Source organism: Candoia aspera, chromosome 1 (assembly GCF_035149785.1).
Source record: "Candoia aspera isolate rCanAsp1 chromosome 1, rCanAsp1.hap2, whole genome shotgun sequence".
In the NCBI taxonomy this organism is placed as follows: Eukaryota; Metazoa; Chordata; class Lepidosauria; order Squamata; family Boidae; genus Candoia; species Candoia aspera.
The window spans coordinates 6,462,580-6,489,615 of NC_086153.1; the positions used below are offsets into that span (position 1 = coordinate 6,462,580).

At 44.4% G+C, this 27,036-nt stretch overlaps 1 protein-coding gene across 1 annotated transcript; it reads left to right on the plus strand.

Annotated features, from left to right (window-relative positions):
• Positions 1–26,414, plus strand: DHRS11 (dehydrogenase/reductase 11). Its single transcript, XM_063296585.1, has 7 exons — positions 1–238; positions 16,463–16,672; positions 18,767–18,861; positions 20,043–20,172; positions 21,141–21,233; positions 23,929–23,994; positions 25,746–26,414. The coding sequence occupies exons 1-7, from the start codon at positions 107–109 to the stop codon at positions 25,785–25,787; spliced, it is 768 nt and encodes a 255-aa protein (XP_063152655.1). The 5' UTR covers positions 1–106; the 3' UTR covers positions 25,788–26,414.
• Positions 26,415–27,036: the final 622 nt, after the last annotated feature.

Here is a 27,036-nt window from a genome sequence, read left to right on the forward strand (position 1 = left end):
AGCCGGAGAAGCTTCGCCGGACGGGCTCCTGCGTTTCGGGGAGGGAGGGAGGAAGCGGCCGCGGCTGGACGGGGGAAGGCGCCGGCAGTCGGCGCGGCTCGGGGCCATGGAGCGCTGGAAGAACCGGGTGGCGCTCGTCACGGGCGCGTCGGTGGGCATCGGAGCGGCCGTGGCTCGGGCGCTGGTGCAGCACGGGCTGAAAGTGGTGGGCTGCGCCCGGAGCGTGGACAAGATCGAGGTAGGCGGTAGGGGGGGGAAGGAAGGAAGGAAATGTGTGGGGAGATGGCAGACAGATAAGAAGACGTGGGAGCATTTGCGAAGAAAGGGATTTAGAGAATGAATGAACGAACGAACGAACGAACGGATGAATGAATGAATGAACGAGGCAGTGGAGGGAGGCAGGACCGCGGGCGAAGGGACGGAGAGAGAAGGAACAAAAAACAGCGAAAGGGGGTGGGTCTTCTTTTGGGGGGGGTCTTCTTCCTCTTTCCCCCTAGGAGAAGGCAGCAAGTTCTCCCCCCCTCCGCCGCAGCCCAGGGCCGCTTTCTCTTAGCCGGCCAGCCCGGCGTTCTGCAGACAAAGCTTCGGGGGACTGATACCTGGGGCAGAGGGAGGGTTTGGGTGCGTTTGCGGGGGGCTGGGCGGGGAAAGATGTTACTTGGCTGGAGAAATCTAGGTGCACTGGATGGGTGGGTGGGCAAGGGAGAGGGGATAGCACGTGGCCTGTTAAAAAGGGGGGAAAGGGGAAATTGATGGGATCTGGGACCATATTAATGAGGGGGGGTTGAATAGAAGGAACAGCACCTTTGTTTGCAAGAGGCGGCCCCTCTTTTTCCTTTGTTGGAGGGAGGGTGAGTTTAGAAATCTGGGCAACAGCACCCTCCCCCCCCCCTTCAGTCTTTGTAGTGTACTTTTAAAGAAGCAATTGCTTGAAACAACAATGCAGGAAAAGGAAAGGCAAAGGCACTTTTCTGTGGCTTCATCTGGGAATGTGCCCTAGATGCATCAAGGCGCTTATTTGCGCCCCACTGCGCTGTCAGATTATACATGTGTATCCCCCGGCTGACAGTTCCCAAGAAGCACTGCAATTTTGAAGGAATTCTTGCTGATCAAAGCATGACACTTACTTTTTCCAGAGGACATGTAGGTGACACTGCTTTGAAAAAGGAGCTACGCTTTGTGAAGTCTTTCCGTTGTAGTTCTGGAGAGGTGTGAATGTCTGCTTTTGCTGGAAATCAGGGCCATAAGTTTCTTACCTCTGGAACAGGGCTCCTCCGCCAGGGTTCTGTGGCACCCCAGGGTTCCGCGAGAGGTCACTAGGGGTTCCCTGGGAGATCACGATTTATTTTAAGAATTATTTCCAATTTGGGCAACTTCACATTAAGGAGGTAAGTTTCATTCTTTAGTTTAAGAACACTGTTAATGTATCTAGACAGGCCTGCCCATGAAAAGAATATAATCATTCTGTAACTTCTGGCCTGTATTTGAGCCTGAATGTGCAGGGGTTCCCCGAGGCCTGAAAAATATTTCAAGGGTTCTTCCAGGGTCAAAAGGTTGAGAAAGGCTGCTCTGGAATAATTGAGTAAGACAATCAAAGGGAAAAACAGTCCTCCTGGAGCATAGAATTTTCTTCCAGAGAGACTGGGCCCATCTAGCCTATTTTTCCCTTCTACTATAGGAATCCTTCAGATGTTTTGGATTTCAACCCCTTTGGCTCAGTAGGCTTAGCTTCCCAATCAAGAAGCATCATGAACATATGGAATGGAAGGCAGGGACATCTGCAATGCCAAAACAAAAACAAAACAAAACACCCCAACCCATCCCTGTCTATTGCTTAATCAATTATCATTCCATCTGATGAAAAAGAGAAAGTAGTTTCCAAATTTATTGCGAAGAGAAGGGATGAAGTGGAATGTTCCTGCACATTTTCTTGACTTAAGACTTGTATAGTCTCTTGAATGGTCTGCAGGACCTTTAGCTTCTCACATTTCAGTTAGATCCCCCTTCCTCTTCAGCACCACCACCTCCACCACCACCACCACCTTTTCTGAGTGACCCACTCCTCTTGTTTTTGGCCCTGATCAATTTTCTTCACCTAAGCCAGTGTTTCTCAACCTTGGCAAGTTTAAGATGGGTGGACTTCAACTCCCAGAATTTCCCAGTAACCCTTTTGCAAGGTCTACCCATGCTAGCTGGGAAATTCTGGGAGTTGAAGTCCACCCATCTTAAACTTGCCAAGTTTGAAAAACACTGGTCTAAACCATTCATGCTTGTTTTAGGCCCAGATTCCTTGGTGGCAATATACACCTTCTGGAATATAATAATAAAGAAAAGAGATGCTAGATGGGAGCAAAAACCTGTCTGGTCCAGAATTCTGTCCTCAGAGTGGCTGAAAGCAGCTTCTCATTGTTGCTTTCAAGCCGATGTATTGAAAAGCCCACTGCTCTGACAGTGTATCATAACTACTGCTTGTTGATCACCACCTCCTCCACGAATTTGTCTGATTTCTTCTAGAGCCTTTCAAGTTGTTCTTTTTTCTTGTGGCAGTATGTTCCACAGGTTCACAAAGTACCATGGAGGTCCTCTAATCTGCCTGGAGTCTGCTGGCTTTGAATTCTTACCCACGCTCAGTTTGCAAAAGAAAGTTTCTTCTCCTCCATAGATGTTACAAGGAGAAGGAAGTAAAATCTGAAGCCAGCCTGGATCTACGGGCCTACAGCATAAGTTAAAAAAAGGGAGGGGGCAGAATCCTTTGCTGAGAATATTTTTTTTCTATTTATTTATTTGTTTTTCAAATTTCTATCACCGCCCATCTCCCCCTAAAAGGGGGACTCTGGGCGGTTTACGGCAAAATCAACCATGAAAACCATAAAAATATAAATTACAATATAAACAAACCAGTAAATAAGAATAAAATAGATACAAAACCCAAGGAGCGAAAATCCTTGTTGCATTTCATCTTGTTTTTTTAAACCACCCATCCTATCCTTCGTAAAGAAAAGCAATGCAACATTTTATTTATTTATTTAAAAGATTTATAAGGCCACCCATCTTAAGCAACTCTGGGCGCCTCACAACAATAAAACCGATAACTATAAAACAATCATAAAACAGTAAAACAATAAAACAATTAAAGTGGTCAGGCTATCAAAACAGAATCTTGGACAGATTATGTGCTGGATAAGTATATCTTCCTTCACTTGGGCCCTCCCAGTTCCCCTTCTAGAAATTTTGGGCATTGTTATCCAACTACACATCTTGGGGAGGGGAGAATTTCCTGATGGCAGTTACTGCAGCCAGTGAAATCCATTGCTTCATGGTATGTCCCCCTTCCATGGAGGCTGTCCAAAGTTTCATTCATTTAATATTAGATTTATATTCCCACCTCTTATTTTTTGCAATTCCAGGTGGTGGACCTACAGTGATGCTCCCACAGCCTATTTTCCCCACAACAACCTTGTCAGGCAGGTTGGGCTGAGAGAGAACAGGACTGGCCTGAAGTCACCCAGCTGGCTTTCATGCCTAAGGGAGGATTAAAATTCACAGCCTCCCAGCTTTTAGTCCAGCTTCTTAAACACTACATCAAAATAGCTCTTGATGCTTCAGTCGATCCTGCCCCACGTTAGGGGGTTGGACTAGATGACCCCCATAATCCCTTCCATCTCTGTGATATTATGATTCTATCTAGAGAGTGTCCAGCTGGGGAAGGTTGGTCAGTCTAAAAATTAGGGCTGTAGTCTCATAATAAGACCCCTGCTTTCCATACAGATGGTCCTAAATTTAGTCCCCCAGTCTCTAAACTTGGAAGACCTGAATCTGCCATAAATGACAGTATGACTGATCCAATTGATGCATAGTTTAGGAGGAATTCTGTTAATTGCTTTAATTTCCACTGCTTTCTGTGGCCTGGCAGGGATGGTGTTAAGATGGTACAGGGCTATTTTAGTTTATTTATTTATTTATATTTCAAATTTCTGTCACGGAAAAGGGGACTCTGGGTAGTTAAAAAAAAACTTGGAAAATAAGGTAGGGCTTGGAAAAATTTAAAAAACAGTGGAAGATCTGTGGGCTTTAAGCAACTGAGTGGTGCGCATTTGCAGTTGGAGGAATGCTCAGTGTTTAAGGAGCATTTGAGTTAGAAGTCAATATAAGATTTTTCTTTCTGTGTATGTTTGTGCACCTGCGTGTTTCTGTGTTTTTAAACTTTAACAAGGTGGGGTTGAAATGCATGATGGTGGAGTATGCTGGTTGCCATTTTAAATGGAGACTGCAAAAAGGGACAAGAGATACAGTGAGCCTTTAAACAGTGTTTTTCAAGCTTGGCAATTTTAGATGTGTGGACTTCAACTCCCAGAATTCCCCAGCCTAAAGTCCACTCATCTTAAAGTTGCCAAGCCTGAAAAACACTGCCTTAAAAGGTCAGTTGAGAGATTCAGTTTCAGCTGAATTTCCAAATCAGGTTGAATTTCCAAATCAAACTGGAAAATCAAAAGGAAACATCAAATCAGATCTGACACCTTGGAAATTATTGAAACACTTCAGCACCTGGTTAGATTCAGAAATCTGAATCGAATTAGATTCAGCTGTTGGATTTGGGAATCGGAATCCAATTGATTTTCCAAATTGGTTTGAATTGCTCAGTTTGTTTTATTGTTTTACCATTTTCTGATTGTTTTATAGTTTTGTTGTTGTGAGCCGCCCAGAGTTGCTTAAGATGGGCCGCCGTATAAATCTTTTAAATAAATAAATAAATGGGATCAGAATGAATTTTTGAACTGAACTGAACTGAAAATTTGAATTGGATCCCAATTGATTTATGTAAGTAAGCCAGATTGATCAAACAGATTTCTGGCACATCAAGCTAATTGCCTTGACTAGTGAGGCTGGCTATAAAAATTACATTTCAAAGAACCCCTGTTCCAGATCTGTTGATTTTCTGTGACCATTCTCCATTCCTACCATTTGGGGGTATTCCCCTTTAAATCTTCAAATTTTGGAGCGTTTCCACATTTGTTGATTACTCCCCACCCCAATTTAGATGATGCTGTTTTGACTAAGGAAGTTGAGTTCAGTTCAATTTTATTAAGGTCACTGACCAGTACAAGATACAAGTCTGTAAAGATATACACATTAGCCTTAAAATATGAACCATCTGATTTAAAATGATTTTAAATTTGAATTTAGAAGTTCCAATTAAATGTTAAAATACATATAGATCATGATGTAAATGAGCCCCTTAATCAAATTTAAAAACCATCTTATTAATTTACATTATCGTGACTAATATTCTATCAAATATAAGTATCTATAAAAATATGACATGTAAAATATTAAAAAGAGTAACAAAAAGAGTAAAATATCATATATAAAATATGATATATAGACCACTTAAAGTTATTGCACTGGGTACATTACTACATTTTTCCAATCATAATCTGATGTATCTTCATAGCAGCTGTGCAGAATCTGGCTACTTGCACTGTGACAGTTGGATGTTCATCTATAAGTGAAATGGAGGTCCTAGTATAAAAGTGGTTTAAGAGAGTCCTCTGTGGTATCTTCCAGCAACTGATAGCTGCTTCAAAATGTTCTTCATGAAATCTGACTTATCTGGCCGCCACCCGACAACCATTCGGCTAAGGAAGAAAACCTAGGAAATATGGGAGGGCTTTGATTAAATTTTTAAAGGTTAATAAAAGAACTCCAGGCATAAGACAATGCTGAGTTGACCCCCCGATAATTCCAACAGGCTTCTCATCTAGGGCTTAGTGTGGTCTCCAGAAATCTTAGCTATAACCTCAAGGGTGGACAACCTCAAGGGTTGATTGGTTATTTGTTTGTTTGTTTATTCCATTTATGTAGTTACTCACTACGCGATGCAATGCATGCAATTAAAAAACAAAAACTACGCAGGATAAAATCTGCACTGTAATAAAACTTATTGCACCAGAGGCGGCTCAGACAACCAAAGGCAATAACTCTCACTGAATTCTCATTTTAATGCCACAGAAGTATTAAATATATGGGTAATTAACTGCATTTGGTTCATTTCCTTTCCATGTCCAATGTAAATTAAATCAAGTGTTGTTTTTCTCCTGGCTCCATTTGCTTCTTCCTCCTTGACGAACCTCCTTTTTGGGGGAATGCCGCTCTAGAGGGGAAGGGTGGCTCTCGGCACCCCAAAGTTTTATACTCTGGATCTCAATTGAGCTGTTCCCTGATAGGCAGGGGCCTGTTCCCACCTGGGTCTCTGGGAGTCCCAGGCCTTGGAAGCCGAGCAGGGACTTCCTGTCTGCAGGGCCTCCCCACTCCGGACCGGAGGCTGGCAGAGGGCGCGGGGTGCCCCTTCAACTTGGGTTGCCAAAGGAGGGTTTCTTTGGTTGGTGAGAAAAGCAGGGTAGACACAAGGCTTGTTTGGCCTTATCCAGTTGAGTTGTAGCAAGAACTTGGTAAGATGAGATGGCCTCCCTTGTTAGAAGATGGGTGAAGTAGGGCTCTTTTCTTTTTTCCCTGCCTTTCTTCTTCCTCCCCCTCCCCCTCCCCCTTCCTCTGCTTCTGCTTCTTCTCCTGCTTCTCTTTATTCTCCTTCTTTTCTTCCTTTTCCATCCCTTCTCCTTCCTGTGCCTCTTCTCCTTCTCCTTTTCTTCCTCCTCCTTTCCCATCCCTTCCCTTTCCCCTTTTCTTCATTCTCCATCCTTTCTCCTTCTCCTTTCCCTCTCTTCCTTCTCTTCCTTCCTCTTCCCCTTCTCCTTCTCCTTGTCTTCCTTCTCCATCCCTTCCCCTTCCCCATTTCCATCCCTCCCCCTCCCTTCCCTTCCCTTCCCTTCCCTTCCCTTCCCTTCCCTTCCTTTCCTTTCCTTTCCTTTCTGATGATGCTTGCAGGCCCAGGAGAACAGAAGTTTCCCCTTCGGATTTGGCAATACGATGGGTGCCATTTTGCTGCTGGCACTGAAGTGTTAAGTGGTTATGTCGGTGTTAATTTAACCAGACTGTTAAGGAGGAAAATTGTTAACAGTAAGTCATTTATTAATAACCTCTCCTGCTGGGTGGTAAGATTGTCCACAGCCTGCCAAGTGGGCCAAGGGAATTCCTAGCCGCGTGTTCTCCTTTCTGTGCACCCTGTCCCAAGCAGGCAGGCCAAAGGGGCCTTGATCAGCAGACCCGTTTTCATTTCGGATCATGTGATACAGGATTTGGGGGCATATGTACTACCTATATATTCAGTACTTCTGTGGTATCAAGGAGATCCCGATGCAGTTTCTTATTGCCACAAAGCTCTCTGACTGAACTTGGTCACATGTCCTACTGCACAGGGTTGTTGTGAAGGGGAAAGGAAGTCAGTTGAGAAAATCATGCATTTGGCTATGAGGTCGCCTGAGGGAAAAGGTAACAGTAGGAAGTAGGGGTTTCTCAGTGTTAACAAGGGAGGCAAGGAGGTGGTGCTTCTCACCATCTGGGATTAAAAGGTATACTTTACCTGAAGATGGAAGCTCCATTGAGGGATCATGGCTTGTGATTTTGCAAGATGTGGAACAGTATTTACGATTGATCAGATTATCCCAGGAATTGGATGGCTCTGCCATTCTGAAGGAAAAGGGCAGAAAAACAATTATATCTACTAGGATGGATAGTAGCATTTGAAATGTGTTGAAACGCCCCAGCAAGTTATTTCTTTGCTGCTTCCCTGGGTCCTTGTCTCTCTCAGTGTCCTTCAATCTGATGCCCTCCAGAACTGTTAAACTACAGTTTCCATCATCCCCACTTCCACCACCACTAATTTAAGCATTACCTTGCTTGGTCCATGGAAACCAGTAGAGTTTCTGACAGGATGCCCATAGAACAAGGTTTCTCAACCTTGGCAGCTTGAAGATGTGTGGACTACAACTCCCAGAATTCCCTAGCTAGCTTGCTGGCTGGGGAATTCTGGGAGTTGAAGTCCACACATCTTCAAGCTGTCAAGGTTGAGAAACACTGCCATACAGCATACATACCTGCCTTGCCTGTCCCAGCACCTGAAGGTCAGATAAGTCCTCTCTGGGTATGGCGATAGCTTGCCTTTGTTGCCTCCCCCTTGGCTGTGTTTGCTTGGTCCCATCCCAAAATCCAAATAAAGAGTGGCAAATAAAATTAAAAGTGGCTCTTTCATTATTCCTTGCTGGCAAAAACAAAAAAAACCCAGACCAGCTGCAGCAGACCTGGTCTGTGCTTGGCTGATAATTGGCAATTACCAGCAGAACACAAGCCGGCTAGTTTGGCTGGCCTGTTTTTTGCTTGCAAGCAGGAATAAAATGTACTTTCGCAGCATCTGAGCATACACAGTGATGTCACTACACAAACTGTAGTATCATCACGGTAGTATCATCATGCAAGCTCATAATCTCACAAGTTGAGTGCTGTGTGTAGCAATACCCAATCACAAAACTCACATTTTACCAGATTGCATGGAGGCAAACTTGCTTCCCACCATCCTCTCTATTTTTACTGGATGTTTGCGTCTTAGCTAACCTTTGCCTTTTTTCCTTACAGAGTCCATTTCTAATCCTGATTTTTCTTTGTTATTTTCCAACAAGGCCTTTGTGTATCTTAGTTACACTTGCAACTGATGCTTGGCATTGCAGCATGCTACCATACATCCCATTTTGTCTCTTCGGCTGCTGTTTTATAGCTTGTTTTGGTCTGTCTCTTCATTTATTATCACCAGTCAGTCCTTTATTTTTTATTGTTATATTTTATCCCCAACTTTAGTATGGAACAAAATGTTAATCCATTTTATTACTCTTAATAGGCATTTTGATTTATTAATACTAACATTATAGAAGATTCAGAGTTGTGTCATTTGCATTCCATTTTGTAGTTTTTATATAGGTTTTAAGGTTGTGGTGAGTTCATACCTTTGTGCCAGTTATTCTATTCTAGTTACTTTTCCGCTAGCTTTTAGCTTAGATTGTTGATGTTACAGTTTTCCATTCTCTTATGTTGGCCAGGGATAATAAGAAAGTGTTTTGAGGGTGGTTGTTTGTTTGTTTTTTAGCATGTTAATTCCCTTTCTACTTTCTTGAAAAATTAGCAAATCTGAAAGAATAAAATAAAATAATAAGAAGTTTGGGTGGGCAACCTGGTTAGTGCCAAAGAAGGTGTGGCTGAAATCCCAGACTTTGGATGGATGGATGGATTGCTTGAAGATGAAGAATCAAGGCAGTATTGATTCTTAGCAACCTTAAAGATAGATTTTCTCTGGATGGATCTGTTCCCAGCCTGGTCCTTCAGGTCTTCAAACAGTACCCCCATTGCCACTCTGAGTCCACCCACCTTGCTGCTGGTCCTCCTCTTCTTCTTCCTTCCACCTTTCCCAGCATTAAAGCCTTCTCCAGAGAGCTGGGTCTTTGCATCATGTGTCCAAAGTAGGATAATCTGAACCTGGTCATTTGGGTCTTGAGTGAGAACTCTGGGTTGATTTGTTTGATGATCTATTTGTTCATTTTCTTGGCTGTCCAAGGTATTCTCAGGAGTCTTCCCCACACCAAAATTCAAAAGCTTCCCATCTTGCTTCTTCAAAATCAGTTTTCACTTTCTGAACTTTGTGGAAATAGAATATCTTTTCTATTTGAATTTGAGTATCTTTTCCAGGGCCTTCATGGCTGCTCTACCGAGTGCTAGTCTACAGCATATTTCTCGACTGCTGGTTCCTTTATTGATGACAGTGGATTCTAAAAGGCAGAAGTCTATCTACCACTTCAAGATCTTCATTGTCAACCCAGACTCTTAGAAATGGATGCATTTATTGGATCCCTGGCAATCTGAGAGAAGAATGGTGGATTAAAAATACAACAAACAAATACTGCTTCATGGCTTCCTTGCAAAGGAAAACAGGATGGCTGGAAAGGAAGGAAAAATGTGGCCAAACGTCACCCAGGAATTTTGTCCTTGGTCTGGTCTTCCTCCCCTCCCTCCCTCCCTCCCTCCCTCCCTTTGGTATGAACAAGGAGTCCAAACACATCAGAACATGCTGAGATACCAGTATTGCCTTGCACAAAACTCCATCTTGGGCCTCTAGTCTGAAAAGCTACAGTATGTGTGTTAAAAGGCACACAAACGATCAGTGTGTCAGTGATAGGGACGGATCAAAGGTGCCCATTTATGGCACCTTTGAGGGAGGCGCAGCAAGAGTAACTGTGGTTGTTCTGTAAGAGTTTGGTGCAGAGGGAAGGCCCGCTGGGGAGGCAGATGAAGAGCCATCCTAGTAACCCTTTTGTGGAGAACAAGGAGGATATAAACGGAGTGCCTGGATGAATAAGGAGGAGCTGATCCTTCAGTTCGGAACTCGTAGGGTGCAAGAATAGCTGAAGAATAGTTGCTATGGTTTGAACGCTGAACTGTTCTATTCATGCTGGCTGGGGAATCTGGGAGTTGAAGTTCACATGTCTTCAAGTTGCTGAGGTTGAGAAATGCTGAATTAAAGGCATGAATTAGGAAGAAGGAATGCACACTTAGCTAAATCTAGCTCCCACCAATATCATTCCCTTCACTTCTTCCTACCCTTTGCAAACCACCCTTGTCTCCACCATGACCACTCGCCGCTTCATATGTTGCCTTTTCCTGTTTCAACTTCTCACCAATCCTCTTTGAAGATCTCATCAATACCATCCAACCAAGCCCTTCCTCTGCCTTTCAGTCCATTCCCTCTTCCTTCAGATATTTGGTTGGCAAGTTGATCCTCATTCATTCCGTCTCTCTGACCAAACTGCCTTATCATGCTTCCTTTATGATTAGTCGTCTTGATATTCAGTCCACATTCAGTTAGGACCCATTTTACTCTCTCAATTGACCACACTTCTCCTTAGCTCGTTCCCACTGCAGTCAAGTTACTTTTATTTTCCTCCTGGCATGCAGAACTCTCATTTCTATAAAACTAGTCAGAAGCATGCTCTTATACACAATCTTGTTCACTTTTTTCAACCAGAGATTTCTTGCAACAGGCCACAAATTACCCACTGTCTTTCCATCAGCATTTGGGCATCTTAAAATGTCTCCAGCCATTTTCTTAACTTTAGTCAAAGCTCTACCAAGATACACAAAGGTATTTGTTTTAGGTTGTGGGTTTTTTTTTTTGCAATTTGTGTACAACTTGCAATCATTCACTCCATTCTGCCTGTGAAATGCCTTGGACTTTGATACATTCATTTTCAGCTCCTTCCTCTTCATTGCATCATGCAGTCTGACATTCATTGCAGATCGCTTGGATTCTCAGCCAGCGATATGGCATTGTCTGATAAAAAGCACATGTACATTCATGTCTTCCACCAACACACCTCTGCTATCACCATAAACAATCCTTACCTATCTATCCATAATGGTATCAAACAATTAAAGGGACATCACCCATCTTTGTTGTACTCTCTGCTCAGTGTTGAACCACAGACTAAGCATCCTATACATGCCCTATTTCCATTATATCCTGCCCCAGTCCCATACAGCAACCAACTTTCCACTCCATATTTGTGGGAAAATCCCACAATTCAAAGGTACTCACTTCATCATATGCTCTCTGCAAATCAAGCATCTTTCTCCATTCAGGCATTTTTCAGTAACCTGCTAAAGTGCAGAAATCTGATTTGCACACCTCCTGCTCATCCTAAGCCTCGTTGTCCTTTCTACCTTTCCTTCCACGCACTGTTGTGTCTCAATCTTTCAACCAAAATTCTGCCGAAGTCTTCCCAGGCCCCTTTAAAAAGTGAATTTCCCTATACTTTTTACATTCCCTTTTTAACCTTTTCTTTTGTATAAAGGAACAGTAATACTGTTCTTCCAAACATCAGGCACAAATGCAGTCTTTACATGAAACACCCTACTGGAATTTCAAAGAGCCCTGAAGATATGATTAAAGCCCCTTGTTTTATTTTCCTTGTTCTCATCCAGGTTTGTTTTCTCTTTCATCTTTGTTCCTTTTGTTTAGCATGGTTTTTGTGCAGTTTCCTTGTTTTTACTTAACAACCATTAGTTTAGTGACAGTTCGGATTCACAGCAGTGCTGAAAAACTGACTTATGACCAGTCCTCACACTTATGACCATCGCAGCATCGCCGCAGTCACGTGATTGCAATTTGGGCGCTTGGCAACCAGTTCGCATTTATGACCATCAGAGCGTCCCATGGTCACATGATTGCCATTTTCAACCTTCCCAGCTGGCTTCTGGAAGCAAAATCAGTGGGGAAACATGTGATTCACTTAACGACCACATGGTTCGCTTAGCGCCTGTGGGGATTCGCCAAACAACTGCCACAAAAAAGGCCCTAAAATTGGGTTGGATTCACTTAATGACCCCTTTGCTTAACAACTGAAATTTTGGTTCCAATTGTGATCGTTAAGTGAGGACTACCTGTAAATGGTTTTAATAATTTGTAAACTGCCCAAAGTCTCTGGGAGTCAGGTGGTATATACATTTAAGAAATAATTATTATTTTCAATGTTGCATAGTCACTCCATAAGCAAACCACACTCACATTTTAACACATCTCCAGCTACATTGTTCACATCTGCAGCCTCACTGTATTTTGACATTCTCACAGCATTTGCAACTTCCTTTTCCTCGTTTGTTTTTTTCTTGGACTCAGTTCTATTTTTTTGCACCACAGTCATTCCCCTGTAAACTCTAAAATACTCCTTTCAGCATTCCGACACTTCGGTTTCATCTCAAATAATTTCATCGTTTTTATTTTTCATTTCCAGCAATTTGCTGGAGACAGGCTTCCACCTTTTCATTCCCCCCAGCAATTGCAGGGTGGGAGTAGTTAGGGTCTTAAAATCAGGAGTCTGACTTAACAACTTTTACTGAAAGGCACAAAGTGCATAGAGGTGGATGGGCTGGCTAGGCTCGTGGAGGATTTAAATTTAAATTTAAATGGAGGTGGGATGGGCATAGGCACCCCTACAGAAAGTAAGAGGTAGTTTCTCAGTAGCTAGTCCATTTCAGCTTTTCTCCTATTCAGGAATGGGTCTGCATTCTGGAAATACAGTATTCCAGCCTAAGGAAGGCCGGGCAGAATCCCCAAGTAAGACCCTCCCCATTCTTGCAGCAATCTCCCATTGTGGCTATTTTCCCTATTTAACCAGCCCATTAAAGATTCAGGTGTATTTGCACAAGATGCTAAACTCTGTTAATCTCAGCTCTTATCCCTGCTGGCATTTTACTATATCATGCCCTGACCACACCAGTCTTCCATCTTGGCTGCACAGGACTGTCTCTCTCCCCTCTTCAGCCCTGAGGTCCTCATTTTAAAGCTGCCTTTTCCCTCTTCAGCTGAGTCTATCCCAGCACAGCTTTGAGACAAGCTTATTCCACAGTGTGTGGTCCCCCCTTGTCCAGGCAAAGTCCCAAAGAGAGACCCTCCCCATTCCTGCTGTGTTGTCCCACTGTGGATGTTTCCCTTGCCGGCTGGTGACTGGCTGAAGGGGGACAGCAGCGAGGCGGAAGAGACACCCAATCCCCTGTCCTATCGCAACTGGTACGCTCAACAATCCAGCAGTGGTGCAGAATACCAGGTGGCCCTTTGCTTGCATCCATTCGTTCAGCGACCGTTCAAAGTTACAGCAATGCTGAAAAAATGGACATACGACCGGTCCTCGAAATTCTGGCCATCGCAGCACCCCCGCAGTCACATGATTGTGATCTGGGTGCTCGGGCACCTGGCTTGTGATGATGACATCGCAGGGAGCCACGGTCACGTGACCACCATCTGCAACCTTCCCCGCCAGCTTCCCACAAGCAAAGTCAATGGGGAAGCCAGCAGGGAAGGTCGTGAGTCGCTCTGGGAAGTTGCTCCCACTTTTTCTCCAGCCTGCAGCACCCGCCAGCCCTCCCAGGTCCTCTCCCAGCCTTCCCCACCCCTTGTGGCAACTTCCCATCCCTCAGCGCTACTTACCAGGCACTCGCACCTCTTCCCACTTAACGACCCACGCGTCTTGGGATTTCAGTCACTAAGCAATGAGGTCACGTGACATTGCGCTTTATGACTGCATTGTTTAGCAATGGCAGTCCTGCTACTAATTGCCATCGTAACCTGAGGACCACCTGTAGAGGCAATATGGATCAGCAGTGGGGAAAGTGAATGTTATGCTGGCATTCTTCGGTGCTGACTCAAGGATGGATGGGTAACATTTTAACTCAGCAGTGGGGAAAGGCTGTCATTCTGAAAGCACATATGGTTTGAAGACAGGGAACTATTAAATCGTTTGCCCAGTTACTGTGTGTGTGTGTGTGTTTTGTGTGATTTCTCTCTGGAGGTCTCAAGGTGGAGACCTGCCAAAAATTTAGCTGAGGGACTTGCCTCCAACCTGGTTAGGTGGAAACGTACCTTTGCTTGCCCTGAAGAAGTTTAGGCTTTTCTGTATACCAAATGGGCATCGTTTTCTGTTTGATAGTGATATTTCAACACAATCCCATCAAAAGCAGACCCAAAATCCCAGCTCTGGTTACAGACAGACTTGCCTTCATTGTTCATGATGGGAAGTGGATTGACTTCCAAAATGGGGGGATTGGTTTTAAATTATCTTTGCTTACCGCCCCAACCCGATGAATACTGTATGTCTTCAGCCTGCCAGTTTGGGAGCACTGAACCTTAATTTATTCTTCTGGAGTGCTTTGCTGAATTGGGGCCAGAACAGGGGGCATTGTATATATTGGATGAAACCTTCTTCAGGGAATATTTGGTGTAAGTTCCTGAACAAAATGGTGCTATATATTGATTTGTGTGGTCAGTGGTGCAATCGATCTGGAAATTTTCTCTGTTTAATGGTGGCCTCCTGGCTTTTCCGTTTTTTGAAAAAAAATCTCTTTTCCATTCTCATTGTTGCAGATGCAGCCACAAAGATACACCACATGTTTTTGGCTTGTTTTTAACTAGGAGCATTTTAAGAATTGAGTTTCACTTCTTCCCTGCTCAGTGTATCAGTTAGGGGAGATGTTTTATCTTCTCCTTTTACAGTTTTTAATATCCGGGGTGTCTGCAGGATAAGGTTAAAAAACGTCAAGGGAACAGCTGCCATAGCGCGATCAAAACTCCGGCTGGGTTTTATGTGCAATGCATATAAAAAACAGGCAGACCTTCGACTGCACTGTCATAAAATGATCTTGACCTTTTTGACTGGACTCTGCAGAGGCCCTTTCCTCCATCTGGATCTGGGTTTAGGTCCTTTTTCATCCCAGCTGCCCTGTGAAGTACTGTGGTGGGCTTCCTCTATCATATGTAGCTTTAATAATTTGGTGGGTTTCTGAAAGAAGAGGTTAGGGATAGATCGTCATGGAGAAAATCTATCTATGTGGTTGCTAGGAGTCGAAAATGACTTAATGGCACATAATCATCATAACCATTAGCAAATTGAGCAAAACCAAGCATCTATGGCTTGTAAGCCATGATTTTGTAACTTATGGTGATGGTATGAAGCCTGTGGAGGGTGGTTCATTCAACAAACCATCCTCAAAACAAAGCATGGGTGAACACAGGGGTGGGACTGGGCAATCTTGGGTAGCTGAAGGTGCCAACTTGGTAGGACTTTGAGAAGGGGGAGAGCTGCACTTGGTACGGCAGTGTTATGCATCTAGATAGGACCAGGATTTTAAATTTTCCCTTTGTGTTTTTGGTGGAGGACAGAGCTAGAAGGCCTGCTGACAAGTTACTAGAATAGGTCCTCTGTTCTGACAGGACCTCTTGTAGACTTCTTCAAATCCACCTTGTGTGCGCAATATGGGAAGTTTGCTGTTGAGCGATATGGGAAGTTTCCATCTCCAAGATCCAGATGATCTTGGAGATGGAACCCTGGACTTCAGCTTGTCCGTCACTGTCCCAACCCTCTGGAATTCTCTTCCCCAGAAGTGAAAACACCTTTTTTCTTACTCCAATTCTGGAAGCATGTGAAGACTACTTTCTTCCATGGAGCCACAGGAGGCTGTCATCTTGATAGAAGGATAGCTACTGTGTTGGTTCCTGGATGTTACAGGGTTATACTTTTGTGATTAGGCAAGACTTGTGGTCTTGATTTTATGATAATTTTCAGTGTTGAGCCATATAAAGTCTGGCAAAGGGGGTGGCATAGATTTAATCCTATTGCATACATACTTCCATACAGATCCATCACTGGTTTCAAAAGATCTAACCAGACAGGAATCTGTGAAGTGGACCAGAATAATCAAGAGGACAGCCATGCACAATTGAATCCCCACTTTTCTATGAAGTGCATTGCACATGCAACACATTTTAAAAGAGGCAGGGCTTCAATCAGAGGTTTGTGGCTACCATCTTGACTTTTTTGACCTTCCCTGCAGATGCCCCCATAACCACAGCTTCATCTGCATCTCCATTTTGGAATTCTTTTTCATGGAATGTGAGAATGTATATAAAATGTTCATTCCGTAGCAATAAATTCCAGTTATTCCCTCTCGGTCTCTGTCTTGCCTCTCCCCTTTTCAGAAGTTGGCAGCTGAGTGTGAGAGTGCTGGTTATTCAGGCGTCCTCATCCCGTATAAGTGTGATCTCTCAGTGGAAGAGGAGATTCTCTCCATGTTCTCTGCCATCAAGACTCTCCACCAAGGGGTTGACGTCTGCATCAACAATGCTGGCTTGGCGCGGCCAGAACCTCTGCTGTCTGGCAAGACCGAGGGTTGGAGAACAATGATAGACGTGAGTAGGGGAGAAGTGAATCTCCAGGGAACCTTCCCAACCCATCGGCACAGTGACAAGTGCTGCCCAAGTGTTCAGCAGGCCAGGAAAGTTACGTGCCCCCACATTTGTTGGTTTTCCTTGACTTCTTCTACAGTCAAATTTGTATTTGCATGGCTATGTAACTTTGACTTTCACAGATCACCCAAGTGACATAGAAAATGGTAGTGCCAACGTAATTTATCCTCCAACTCCCCTCCTCCTCCTCCTCCTCCTCCTCCTCCTCCTCCTCCTCCTCCTCCTCCCAGTCTACCTCAGCCACCACCTCTTCCTCCTCCTCCTCTTTCATATCATTTTCTCCTCTTTTTCTTCTTTCTCTTCCTCCTCCTTCTTCTGCTCTACCTCAATCACCACCACCACCTCCTCCTCTTCCATATCATTTTCCTCTTCTTTCTCTTCCTCCTCATTTTTCTCTTTCTTCTTCTGCTCTACCTCAACCACTATCTCTACCTCCTCCTTCTCTTCCATATAATTTTCCTCTTCTTTCTTTCCCTCCTCCTCCTTCTCCTCCTTCTTCTGCTCTACCTCAACCACCTTGTCCTCCTCCTTCTCTTCCATATATGTAATTCTCCTCTTTTCTCTTCCTCTTTTTTCTTCTCCTCCTCCTCCTTCATCTTCACCTCTACCTCTTCCTCCTTACACTTCTCTTCTGCCTCAGCTTCCTCCTTTCTGTGCTCTGTCAACCTCCTCCTCCTCCTCCCTGGAAGGAGGCCATTAGTAAAGCATGGTTTGTTTATCTGAGGCTTCGTGTATTGTTCAAATTATTTACCTCGGGTCAGTGATCTGTTCAGGTGTTTACTGGTTTAAGCAATGGCACAAGCACTCAACTGCCCCCTCTCAACATCTCACAGCATCACCAGGTCACATGACATTTTGGCCTTGCTTTAAAGTCTTGCAAGATGTTTGCATTTTAGCACCAAGCTCTTTTGAGTATCCAGAGGGTAACAGTGGAACATTCTCACACATTTTTGCCCATTTTTTTTTAATACAGATGTGTTTACTCTTATCAAATCAAATCTAACCTTTTACCGCAGTCATTAAGCAGCAGAAAGCAAATTATTTATTTGTTTGTCTGTTTGTTTATTTATTTATAAGATTTATATGGCCACCCACCTTAAACAACTCTGGGCGGCTCGCAACAATAAAGCCAACAACTATAAAATAAATTGTAAAATAGTAAAACAATAAAACAAAAACCCTGCGCCTTGATGGTCCCCTTGGGATGCCCTTCATCAAGCTCAGTTACCCTCATTCCATACTTTCTATCACATACAATCCTATCCCAGCGACTTGGTAAAAAGTTGGGTCTTGATGGCCTTCCGAAAGGCTACAAGGGTGTTGAATTGCCAGTGGGAGGGTGTTCCATAAGGTACGGGCAGCGATGGAAATGGCATACTTCTGAGGTCCCGCTAGGTGGCAAGATTTCAGAGAGAGGATCTGGAGCATGCCTACCCTATCTGATCTAGTGGGACAGGCAGATACTCTTAGGGAACGGCAGTCCCACAAATAACCAGGTCCCGTGCCACGTAGGACTTTTTTTTTTTTTTAATTCATTCAATTGTGTCCGATTCTCGGAGACTGCCTGGACAAGTCCCTGCAGTTTTCCTGGCAAGATTTTTCAGAAGTGGTTTGCCATTGCCTCCTTCCTAGGGCTGAGAGAGAGTGACTGGCCCAAGGTCACCCAGCTGGCTTCATGCCTAAAGCAGGACTAGAACTCACGGTCTCCCCGTTTTTAGCCTGGTGCCTTCACCACTACACTGAACTGGCACTTTAAATAGGGCTTTACAGGTAATATAAGCATGGACCTAAGATGAAATGAAACGGGTTAAAATAAATGATAGCAGATAAGTATAAAAGAAAAATTAAAATTAATTTTAGTTAAAAATCAATTAAAAGAAAATTTGATGGGACTACATCTATATGGTCCCATCGAGGCCAACTGAGGCTGTTGCAGGCAGCACGGCCCGTTCGTTACAGGGCTGGAAGTTGCTCATTTACTTAAATTCAGAGCTCCTGATTGATTTTCTCGTCTTCCGCTCTTCCCTGCTCTTCCAGGTCAATGTCCTGGCAGTCAGCATCTGCACACGAGAAGCTTACCAGTCCATGAAGGAAAGAAACATTGACGACGGCCACATCATCAACATTAACAGGTGAGAGGGCTGTACAGGTGAAAGGGCTTTAGTGTGCAAGTGGCCTTCCCCCACAGCATCCTCCAGATGTGCTGGACTACACTGTCCACCATCCCCAGCCAGCCTAGTCAACACACCTCTAAAGGTTGCTAAGTTGAATATCTTTTTAATGATTTTTTTATTTGGTTTTAATACAGTTTTATGGTCTATTTGAATTTGGTTTATTATATTTTGCTGCGGTTCTTAATTCTGTCAGCTGCCCAGGGTCACTTATCTCTGGGGGAATGGTGTTCCAAAGGGAGGGAGCCACCACGGAGAAGGCCCTTTTCCTTGGCCTCACTAGATGTACCTCCCAAACTGAAGGGACCCATAACATACCCCACCTCCCCACTCTGGTGGGCTGAGTGGATGTGACTAGGGAAAGGCGGTCCTGCAAATAACCTGGCCCCAAGCCATGTAGGGCTTTAAAGGTGATAACTGGCACCTTGAATCGGATCCGGAAGCAAATCGGCAACCAATGCAGCTCCCGCAAAAGAGGTGACATGTGCGACAATCTAGGCTTGCACAAAACTGTGCAGGCCACTGCATTTTGAACCAACTGAAGCTTCCGGATACTCTTCAAGGGCAGCCCCATGTAGAGCGCATTGCAGTAGTCCAAACAGGAGGTGACTAGGGTTTGGGTGACTGTGAGAAGGGCCAAGGGAGACCATGAACTACATCTCCCGGCATCCCTCACTATCAGCCTCTGAGTGAGGCTGTGGCTGTTGTGGCTCAGCAACATCTGGAGGCCTGCAGTTGCCTTGCTTCGGCTTTGATGTATCACACTGGCAGGCTGTCAACTGAGATCCCATCTGGAGGTTTTCCTGGTGGGCTCACAGGATGCACAAATCTGCCATCCTTGGGAAAAAGCAAAGTGTGGTCTATATCATCTATCTATCTATCCATCCATCCATCCATCCATCCATCCATCCATCCATTGTCTGTCTGTCTGTCTGTCTGTCTGTCTGTCTGTCTGTCTGTCTGTCTGTCTGTCTATCTATCTATCTATCTATCTATCAATCAATCACTTGGGGCTTCTGCTGCTTACCAATGCTTCTGAAATCACAGCAGCTTCTCTGCCACTTGGCTAAAGCAATTGTTCTGTATACTGAATATCTTTCCCCCCTTCCCCTTTCATCCCTTTTTCCCTGCGTTGCACCCAGCATGAGTGGTCATCGAGTGCTTCCGGAGTCTGTTGTCCACTTTTACAGTGCCACAAAATATGCTGTCACGGCTTTAACCGAAGGGCTTCGGCAGGAACTCAGAGAGGCAAAAACACACATACGGGCCACGGTGAGTAGCTCTGATCGGGCGATCGCTCGGGTGTAACACCTCCTTTGCATGTCCAAGGTCCTGGGTTCAATTCCCTGCAGCTCTGCCAAGCTTGGTGACTCAGAAAAGACTTCTCTTTTCCAAAAATGACAAGATCTGGATATTCTCTTCAGCAGACCAGACTTACGGACTTTCATGATGCCAATCCTCTTCGTTTGCACCGTGCGCACAGAGTATCCTTGGCAGACTTCCAATCAGGCTTTGCCCAGAGGCAAACAGCCTACAACTTCAATTACCCCCAGTCAATGCACCCCCAATAGTTTATTTCTAAGCATATTTATCCCATTTCTTTATACATGCTTCCATGACGACTTGGAGATCAATCCCGAATTGGGCTGATGATTATGGGCATTACCATCTGACCCATGTGGACCTTGCAGGGTTGATTAAGGTGCATTTGTTTTAAGATCTGATTGGATTTACTTAGACGTTTTGTGCTAATGGTCATTACAGGAAGTCCTCGACTTATGACCACAATTGGGCCTGGAACTTCCGTGGCCAAGCGATGTGGTCATTAAGTAAGTTGCACCCAATTTTACAACCTTTTTTGCAGTCATTAAGCGAACCCAGCTTCCCCCATTGACTTTGTTTGTTGGAAGCCTCCTGGGAAGGTCACAAATGGTGATCATGTGACCCCAGGACGCTGCAACCATCGTGAATACTGGCCAAGGGCCTGAATGTTGATCACATGACCATGGGGATGCTGTGATGGTTGTAAGTATAAGGACTGGTTGTAAATCACTTTTTCCAGTGCCGTCGTAACTTCGAACAGTCGTTAAACGAATGGTCGTAAGTCAAGGACTACCTGTGATGTCTATAATATTCATTGGCTGTTTTAGCCTATGAAAGCAGGGTGTCCAATAGGCTGCTGTTTTTCTTTTTTCCTTTTTTTTCCTGTTTTTTTCCTTTTCTTCTTCTTCTTCTCTTAGTGTATTTCTCCAGGGCTGGTCGAGACTGGATTCGCTTTTAAACTGCACGATAACGATCCGGAAAGAGCTGCGGCCACGTATGAGAGCATTAGGGTACGAGAAAAATCAAAGCGATATAGAGGGATGATGTTGGTTAAGAGAAATGTCAGACTGTTTGCATATTGGATTTAGATCAGGCGTGTGAAATTTTGGGGCAGTGCACTTGAAAATTGGATGGATTCAGGTGGGGGCAGGAAAAAAAAAGCTATATTTAATTTAATCTATATTTATACGAAACTCATCAGGTTTACATGAATATTGCAAACTTTGTTGATAATTTTCCCCTTTGGACATTTAAGTTACTGTTTGATAGTAACTTTTGAAGACGCTTTAAAGCTTGGGGGTTGCATCTGGTCTTGGAGAATCTCCCTGTGAAGTCGTGATGTATTTATCCAACCAGAAGGCAGATGTTTTTCTCAGCTAATTATCTAGAAATTAGGAGTCCTTGTACCTTCACTGAGAAAAATGAAAGACACGGTTGAAAACAAGAGAATTAGCAAGAGATACAGATGACTGCAGAGAAGGCTTTTTAAGGTTGAAGATTAGCGGCTTTTTGGACCAGGCATAACCCTTTTGTAAGGTCTACACATGCTGGCTGGGGAATTCTGGGAATTGAACTCCACACATCTTAAAGTTGCAAAGTCTGAAAAACACTGGTCTAAACAGAACTTCTCTCTTTCTTCGTTGTCCAGTCTCATCTCCATCCAATTGGAAGGGTATGTGGGAAAGACCTTGGGAGACGGGGTGAAGAGAAGCTGCCAAGGGAATGGTCAGATAAGAGAGGGCATAGCCCACAGCTGGATAACGGGCAGGGAAAGAGGCTCAGGAGGGACCCTCCCTGACTTCTCAGGCTGTAAAGGAGATGGCGGGAGATTTGTACTTTCAGACTTGCAAGACTGATGTCAGCCTTCCCAGGTAGACCAGACAGGAAACACGACCAGATAAGCTAATTCTACTTTATTGTAAAGCTCCATTAACAGAAGCTTGCAAGTCTGAAAAGGCTTTACAGCCCTCCTCCTCCTCCACCATCCTTCTCCTTCTCTTCCTCTTCCTCCTTCTCCATCTCTTCCTCTTCTCCTTCTCCCTTTTTTTCCTTCTCTTCCCTCTCCTCCTCCTGCTCTTCTTCATCCTCTTCACCGTTCCTGTTGGAAGGAGGGCATAATTCTATGTATGCATTTTGTTTCTGTGTCAGATAATAGTTGCATATTTGACATAGTTGGCATATGCAGATATGAGATTGATTTTATAAATGAGTTAGCCAAGACAATGGGTTTAACTTCAAGCTAATCTGTAAAGAAATCCATAATGTGTGCAGACCTTTGCACTTCCTGCCTATTCCTTTGTTCGCAGCAGCTTCTATTCTTCTTAGCAAAAGTAAGAGGACCTTCTTCATTCATAAGTAATTTCAGGGGGAAAAAAAAATTCAGTCTTATTTTCAAGTAAATTGGGTACTTGCAGAGGGGGATCAATTAATTTTGCAATCGATTTTACAGACAATTTTAATTAGCAGTCACTAATTTAATTAATATAATTTTAGGATTCTGTCCTTTCCTTTTTTGGAGAGTGGCTTCTGGCTGGTATCTACACATACACACACTTCTGTGCATTCACATGTGCCAGTGTGTCACACACATACAATTATTGAACTTTGGGGCTGGATGTTTGTTTGCTTATTTCCATCATTCCTCTCCTACCAGTCATACCAACTTGGCAGTGTACAGTAAAAATATTATAAAAATAGATCTAAAAATAAAATACCCCTTCAACCCACATTAAAATAACTAAATTAAGAAACCATTAAAAAGATCGCCAAATACTCTTTGAGGAAAGCTGAAATCCCAATGGAAAAGTACAGTTTTTAATGCCTTTCAAAACATCAGGTGCATTAAGAAGCTGCCCTGCCTTGGAACGAATGCCGAGGAATGTTGCTAACTTGGAGGCTTTGGCTAGGCTACAGAGATCTTTGGACCAATTTGGCAAACAGAGCTGAATCATCAGTAACCCAGGGTTATGACTGTCCCAGCTATGGGCCTTCCTAGATATCTTGACTCCACCCTACATCTAGCTCTGGAGAGAAAGCTGATTGTGCTCTCAAATTCCTGAACTCCAGGGCATAGTTAGGTAATTTTGGATTCTGAACTGTGAGATCATGCTGGTAGACTGAGTGGGAAGGTAGATGGTATAGCACAATGTTTCTCAACCTTGGCAACTTTAAGCTATGTGGACTTCAACTCCCAGAATCCCCCAGCTAGCATGCTTAAAGATGTGTGGACTTCAACTCCCAGAATCCTGCTGGCTGGGGAATTCTGGGTGTTGAAATCCACACATCATAATAGTTGCTGAGACTGGGAACCACCAGTGTAGCATATCGCACTTAGTTTCAAAAGATGGATACTACTATTGGGATCATCTGTGTACCAGAGAGGAGGGTTCTGGCTCGATTGTTACCAGTTTTCTTGCCTAACCAACACTGGGCCCTGGGGACTGCCCTAGCTCCGTAGGACTGCCAGCGTGGACCCACCAACAGGTGGGAGCTGCTGAGAAGTCCCCAGTAGAAAAGCTAGAAGTGAGTGTCAACCTTTCAGAAGCGAAGTGACTTCTGAAATCTTGGCATGGAAACAGAGAACAAGAGGATGGTGGAGAAGGGCTGGGCCAACCTTTCCAAAACCTGTTGGAAGCTGTTGCCTCTTTCATGATCCCTCAACCCCCCTACCTCATTCCTGCATTCTGTTTCTGCCTCTTTTTCTAGTGCCTAAAAGCCGAGGATATGGCCAATGCTGTAATATACGTTCTCAGCGCCCCACCTCATGTACAGGTAGGACCATGAAGTGTCTGTATTTTTCTATAAGGTAGTCCTCGACTTACAACCACAATTGGGACTGGAACTTCCATTGCTAAGTCATGTGATGGTTAAGTGAGTCGTGCCTGATTTTCCGATCTTTTTTGCTGTGGTCATTAAGCGAATCAGGCAGTCGTTAAGCAAATCGGGCTTCCCCCATTGACTTTCCTTGTCAGAAGCCCCCTGGGAAGGTTGCAAATGGTGATCACATGACCCTGGGACGCTGCAACCGTCGTAAATACGTGCAGGCCGCCAAGTGCCTGAATTTTGATCATCTGACCGTGGGGACTCTGCAACGATTGTTAAGTGTGAGGATCGATTGTAAGTCAGTTTTTTCAGCACTGTCGTAACTTCAAATGGTCGTTAAACAAATGGTCGTAAGTCAGGGACTACCTGTAATTTAGTGGGAGGGGGAGGGGAGAAAGACTATTTCCATTGATGTCCATCGGGGAGGAAATGGCATCACACACATCACGGCGTCATTGCACAAACGATGCAAGAACATCCTGACTTCATTGAGCCACTAACACAAGGATGCCATGACCTCATTAGTGCAATGACATCATGGCATGCATGATGTCGTGTTTCATACCAGGCTCCTGTGACTATTCCCCCACTGCAGTTCTCCTGTGTGTTAATCCATGTCCACCACTTTAAATTTGCACCCAGTTGCTTTTTTAGACAGACGAACTTGCTAGCGAAAGGAGGAAGAAGGACTTAGGCTCTCTGCTGGTGGTAGCAGAGATTTCTTCTGAGCTGACCCTTAGGAACAGAGCTGTGCTGGATTCCAGTGGGGTCGCAGCCCTCCAGGACCAGGAACAGCTCCCTCTGCTAAGGAAGAAGTGCAGAGATGGCAAAGGGGTGGTGGAGACGTCAACAGAATGCAGGATGTTGGGAAAGTATCAAAGCAGCTTTGCTGCTTTAAGTGTTGGGGTCCTAGGTATCTTGCCGTCCTTGTACACTGGCTAAAACTCATTTTTATCTCAGTAGGAATTTTCCCTCCAATCTTCTACCACCATTACTGTTGTTCCAGGGCTGTAAGAACTTAGTCCACCATCTGAACTCTGATGTTTCCAGCCATACCTGCAAAAATTGGGAACCTACTCTATGATGGACCAATTCTTGACGTAACTTTTTTTCAGAGAAATATTGAGGAAACACCTTTCTTGAAAAGTTGTCTGTTGCCTTAGGTAGGACTAGATGTGATTTCTGTAGCCTGGACACCCTCCAGAAGTATAGACTATTCAACTCCCAGAACTCCCCGATCAGCCCAGCCATTGCTGAGAATTCTGGGAGTTGAAGACCACATTTCTGGAGGGCATCCAGGTTGATGAAGACCAAGTAGATCTTTTCATCTCATAGGTCGCGATGAGAAATGGCAACATGTAGGTGATGCCACCGTGCAAATATAACTTATGTACATGTGTCATGTGGCAATGCAAGTATGTAATATTAGCTTCATGTCATCCCGCACATACTGTCATTTTGGTTTGTCGTGCTTTGTGATGGACGCTGTTCTTCCATTTATTCCAGAATAGCTTTCTTCTCTCCCCTTGCTACCCCTTAACTGTTCTGACAGGCTTAGTGAGGGCTGGGGTCCCATGTTAAATAACCCTAAAGGAGGCCCCAGTGGAGACTGCAATTTCTGTGGGATCCTCAGAATTTTTTACTTTGTTCCATGTCAATTTCACCCAGCAGCAGTGAACAAGTGCCACTGTGTCTTCCAGATTGGTGATATTCAGATGAGACCCACCGAACAAGTCTCATAGCTGTGGAAGAAGAGGATTGGAGCCGTGCAACCAGAGAGGGGACCCCCTTGCTGCAAACAGGGTTTTCTTCAGTTGATCGATGACTTTCTAAGGCCTCGTGGGAAGGGTTGATAGCCAGCCCTTTCCCCATCACTCTCCTCTGTTGAGCTGACCTCAGTGGAAACTGACATGAAAACCCAGTCTTCACAATGTCCCCCGCCCACCCCATGGTCCTCTCAACTGTGGTTAATTTGTACACAACAGCTCCCAGCTTTTGCACCCAATGTCGACATCACTGGATTCTGATTTTTTGGGAAAGGGACTGACGGCAGTTTCGGACAGCGAATGTTTTACGAGTGATCCCTTCAGCTTTCCTCCATGACTTGCAACCGCCCTTGCCAATGCACTGTTTTCTGGATGTTCCTCCAAAACTGAAATGCTGCCCCGTCTCTTTCTTCCTAGGTTGTCATCCCCAAATAGTTAAAACAGAAGTTTCTGTCTTCTGGGCACTGAGGATTTGCCTTAATATCCATTAAAACAGAACACAACAAAACCCAGCCAGGTCAGAAGCGATTTCCCTTCACTTAGAGCAGAGATGCGCTTTGATGGCAGGTTCAAATGGCTGCAGCTTTTTAGCTGTCATATATCCCCCTGCCTGAATTCTGGAGTTGCAGAACAGTGTTTCTGAGAAATGCAAGTTACCTTTTTCCATCTATAAATCTGCACTCCCAGGTAGGCATGTCTGCAAGGAGAGGAAGCCACATAAGTTGATGGAGGTTGCAACTGTGCAACCAAACCCCGCCCCTTTTATGCACGCAAAAAGGGGCAGGGCTTCCATCACACAGGTATGGCCGCCATCTCGTCTTTTTTAAACAGCTCCCCCTTCCCTGGACCACCCTGCCTCCCAAGGTTGCTTTGAGAAGGAGCAATGGCACAGGCGTCCATTAAAGGCGCCAATGACCTTGTGTGCCATGATTTCGTTTGTGCAACAACGTCACAACACACAGCACAACTTTTGCCCCTCCTTGCTCACTTGGGGGCACCTGTGGGCAATAATTGTCATTGTGTGTGTTGTGTTTTGTTGTGAAGTGCACGCATAGCTGCTCCTGTGTATTATTTCAAACAGAATAATTACTCTATTGTATGATTATAATATCTACTCTGGCTGGGGTGTGGCAACATGCTAAACCCCTAAACCTGGATGAACAATGGCCGTGTTCATATAACACACCGGGCCTGCCCAAAGGAAGCCCATTACGGCTTAAGGGGA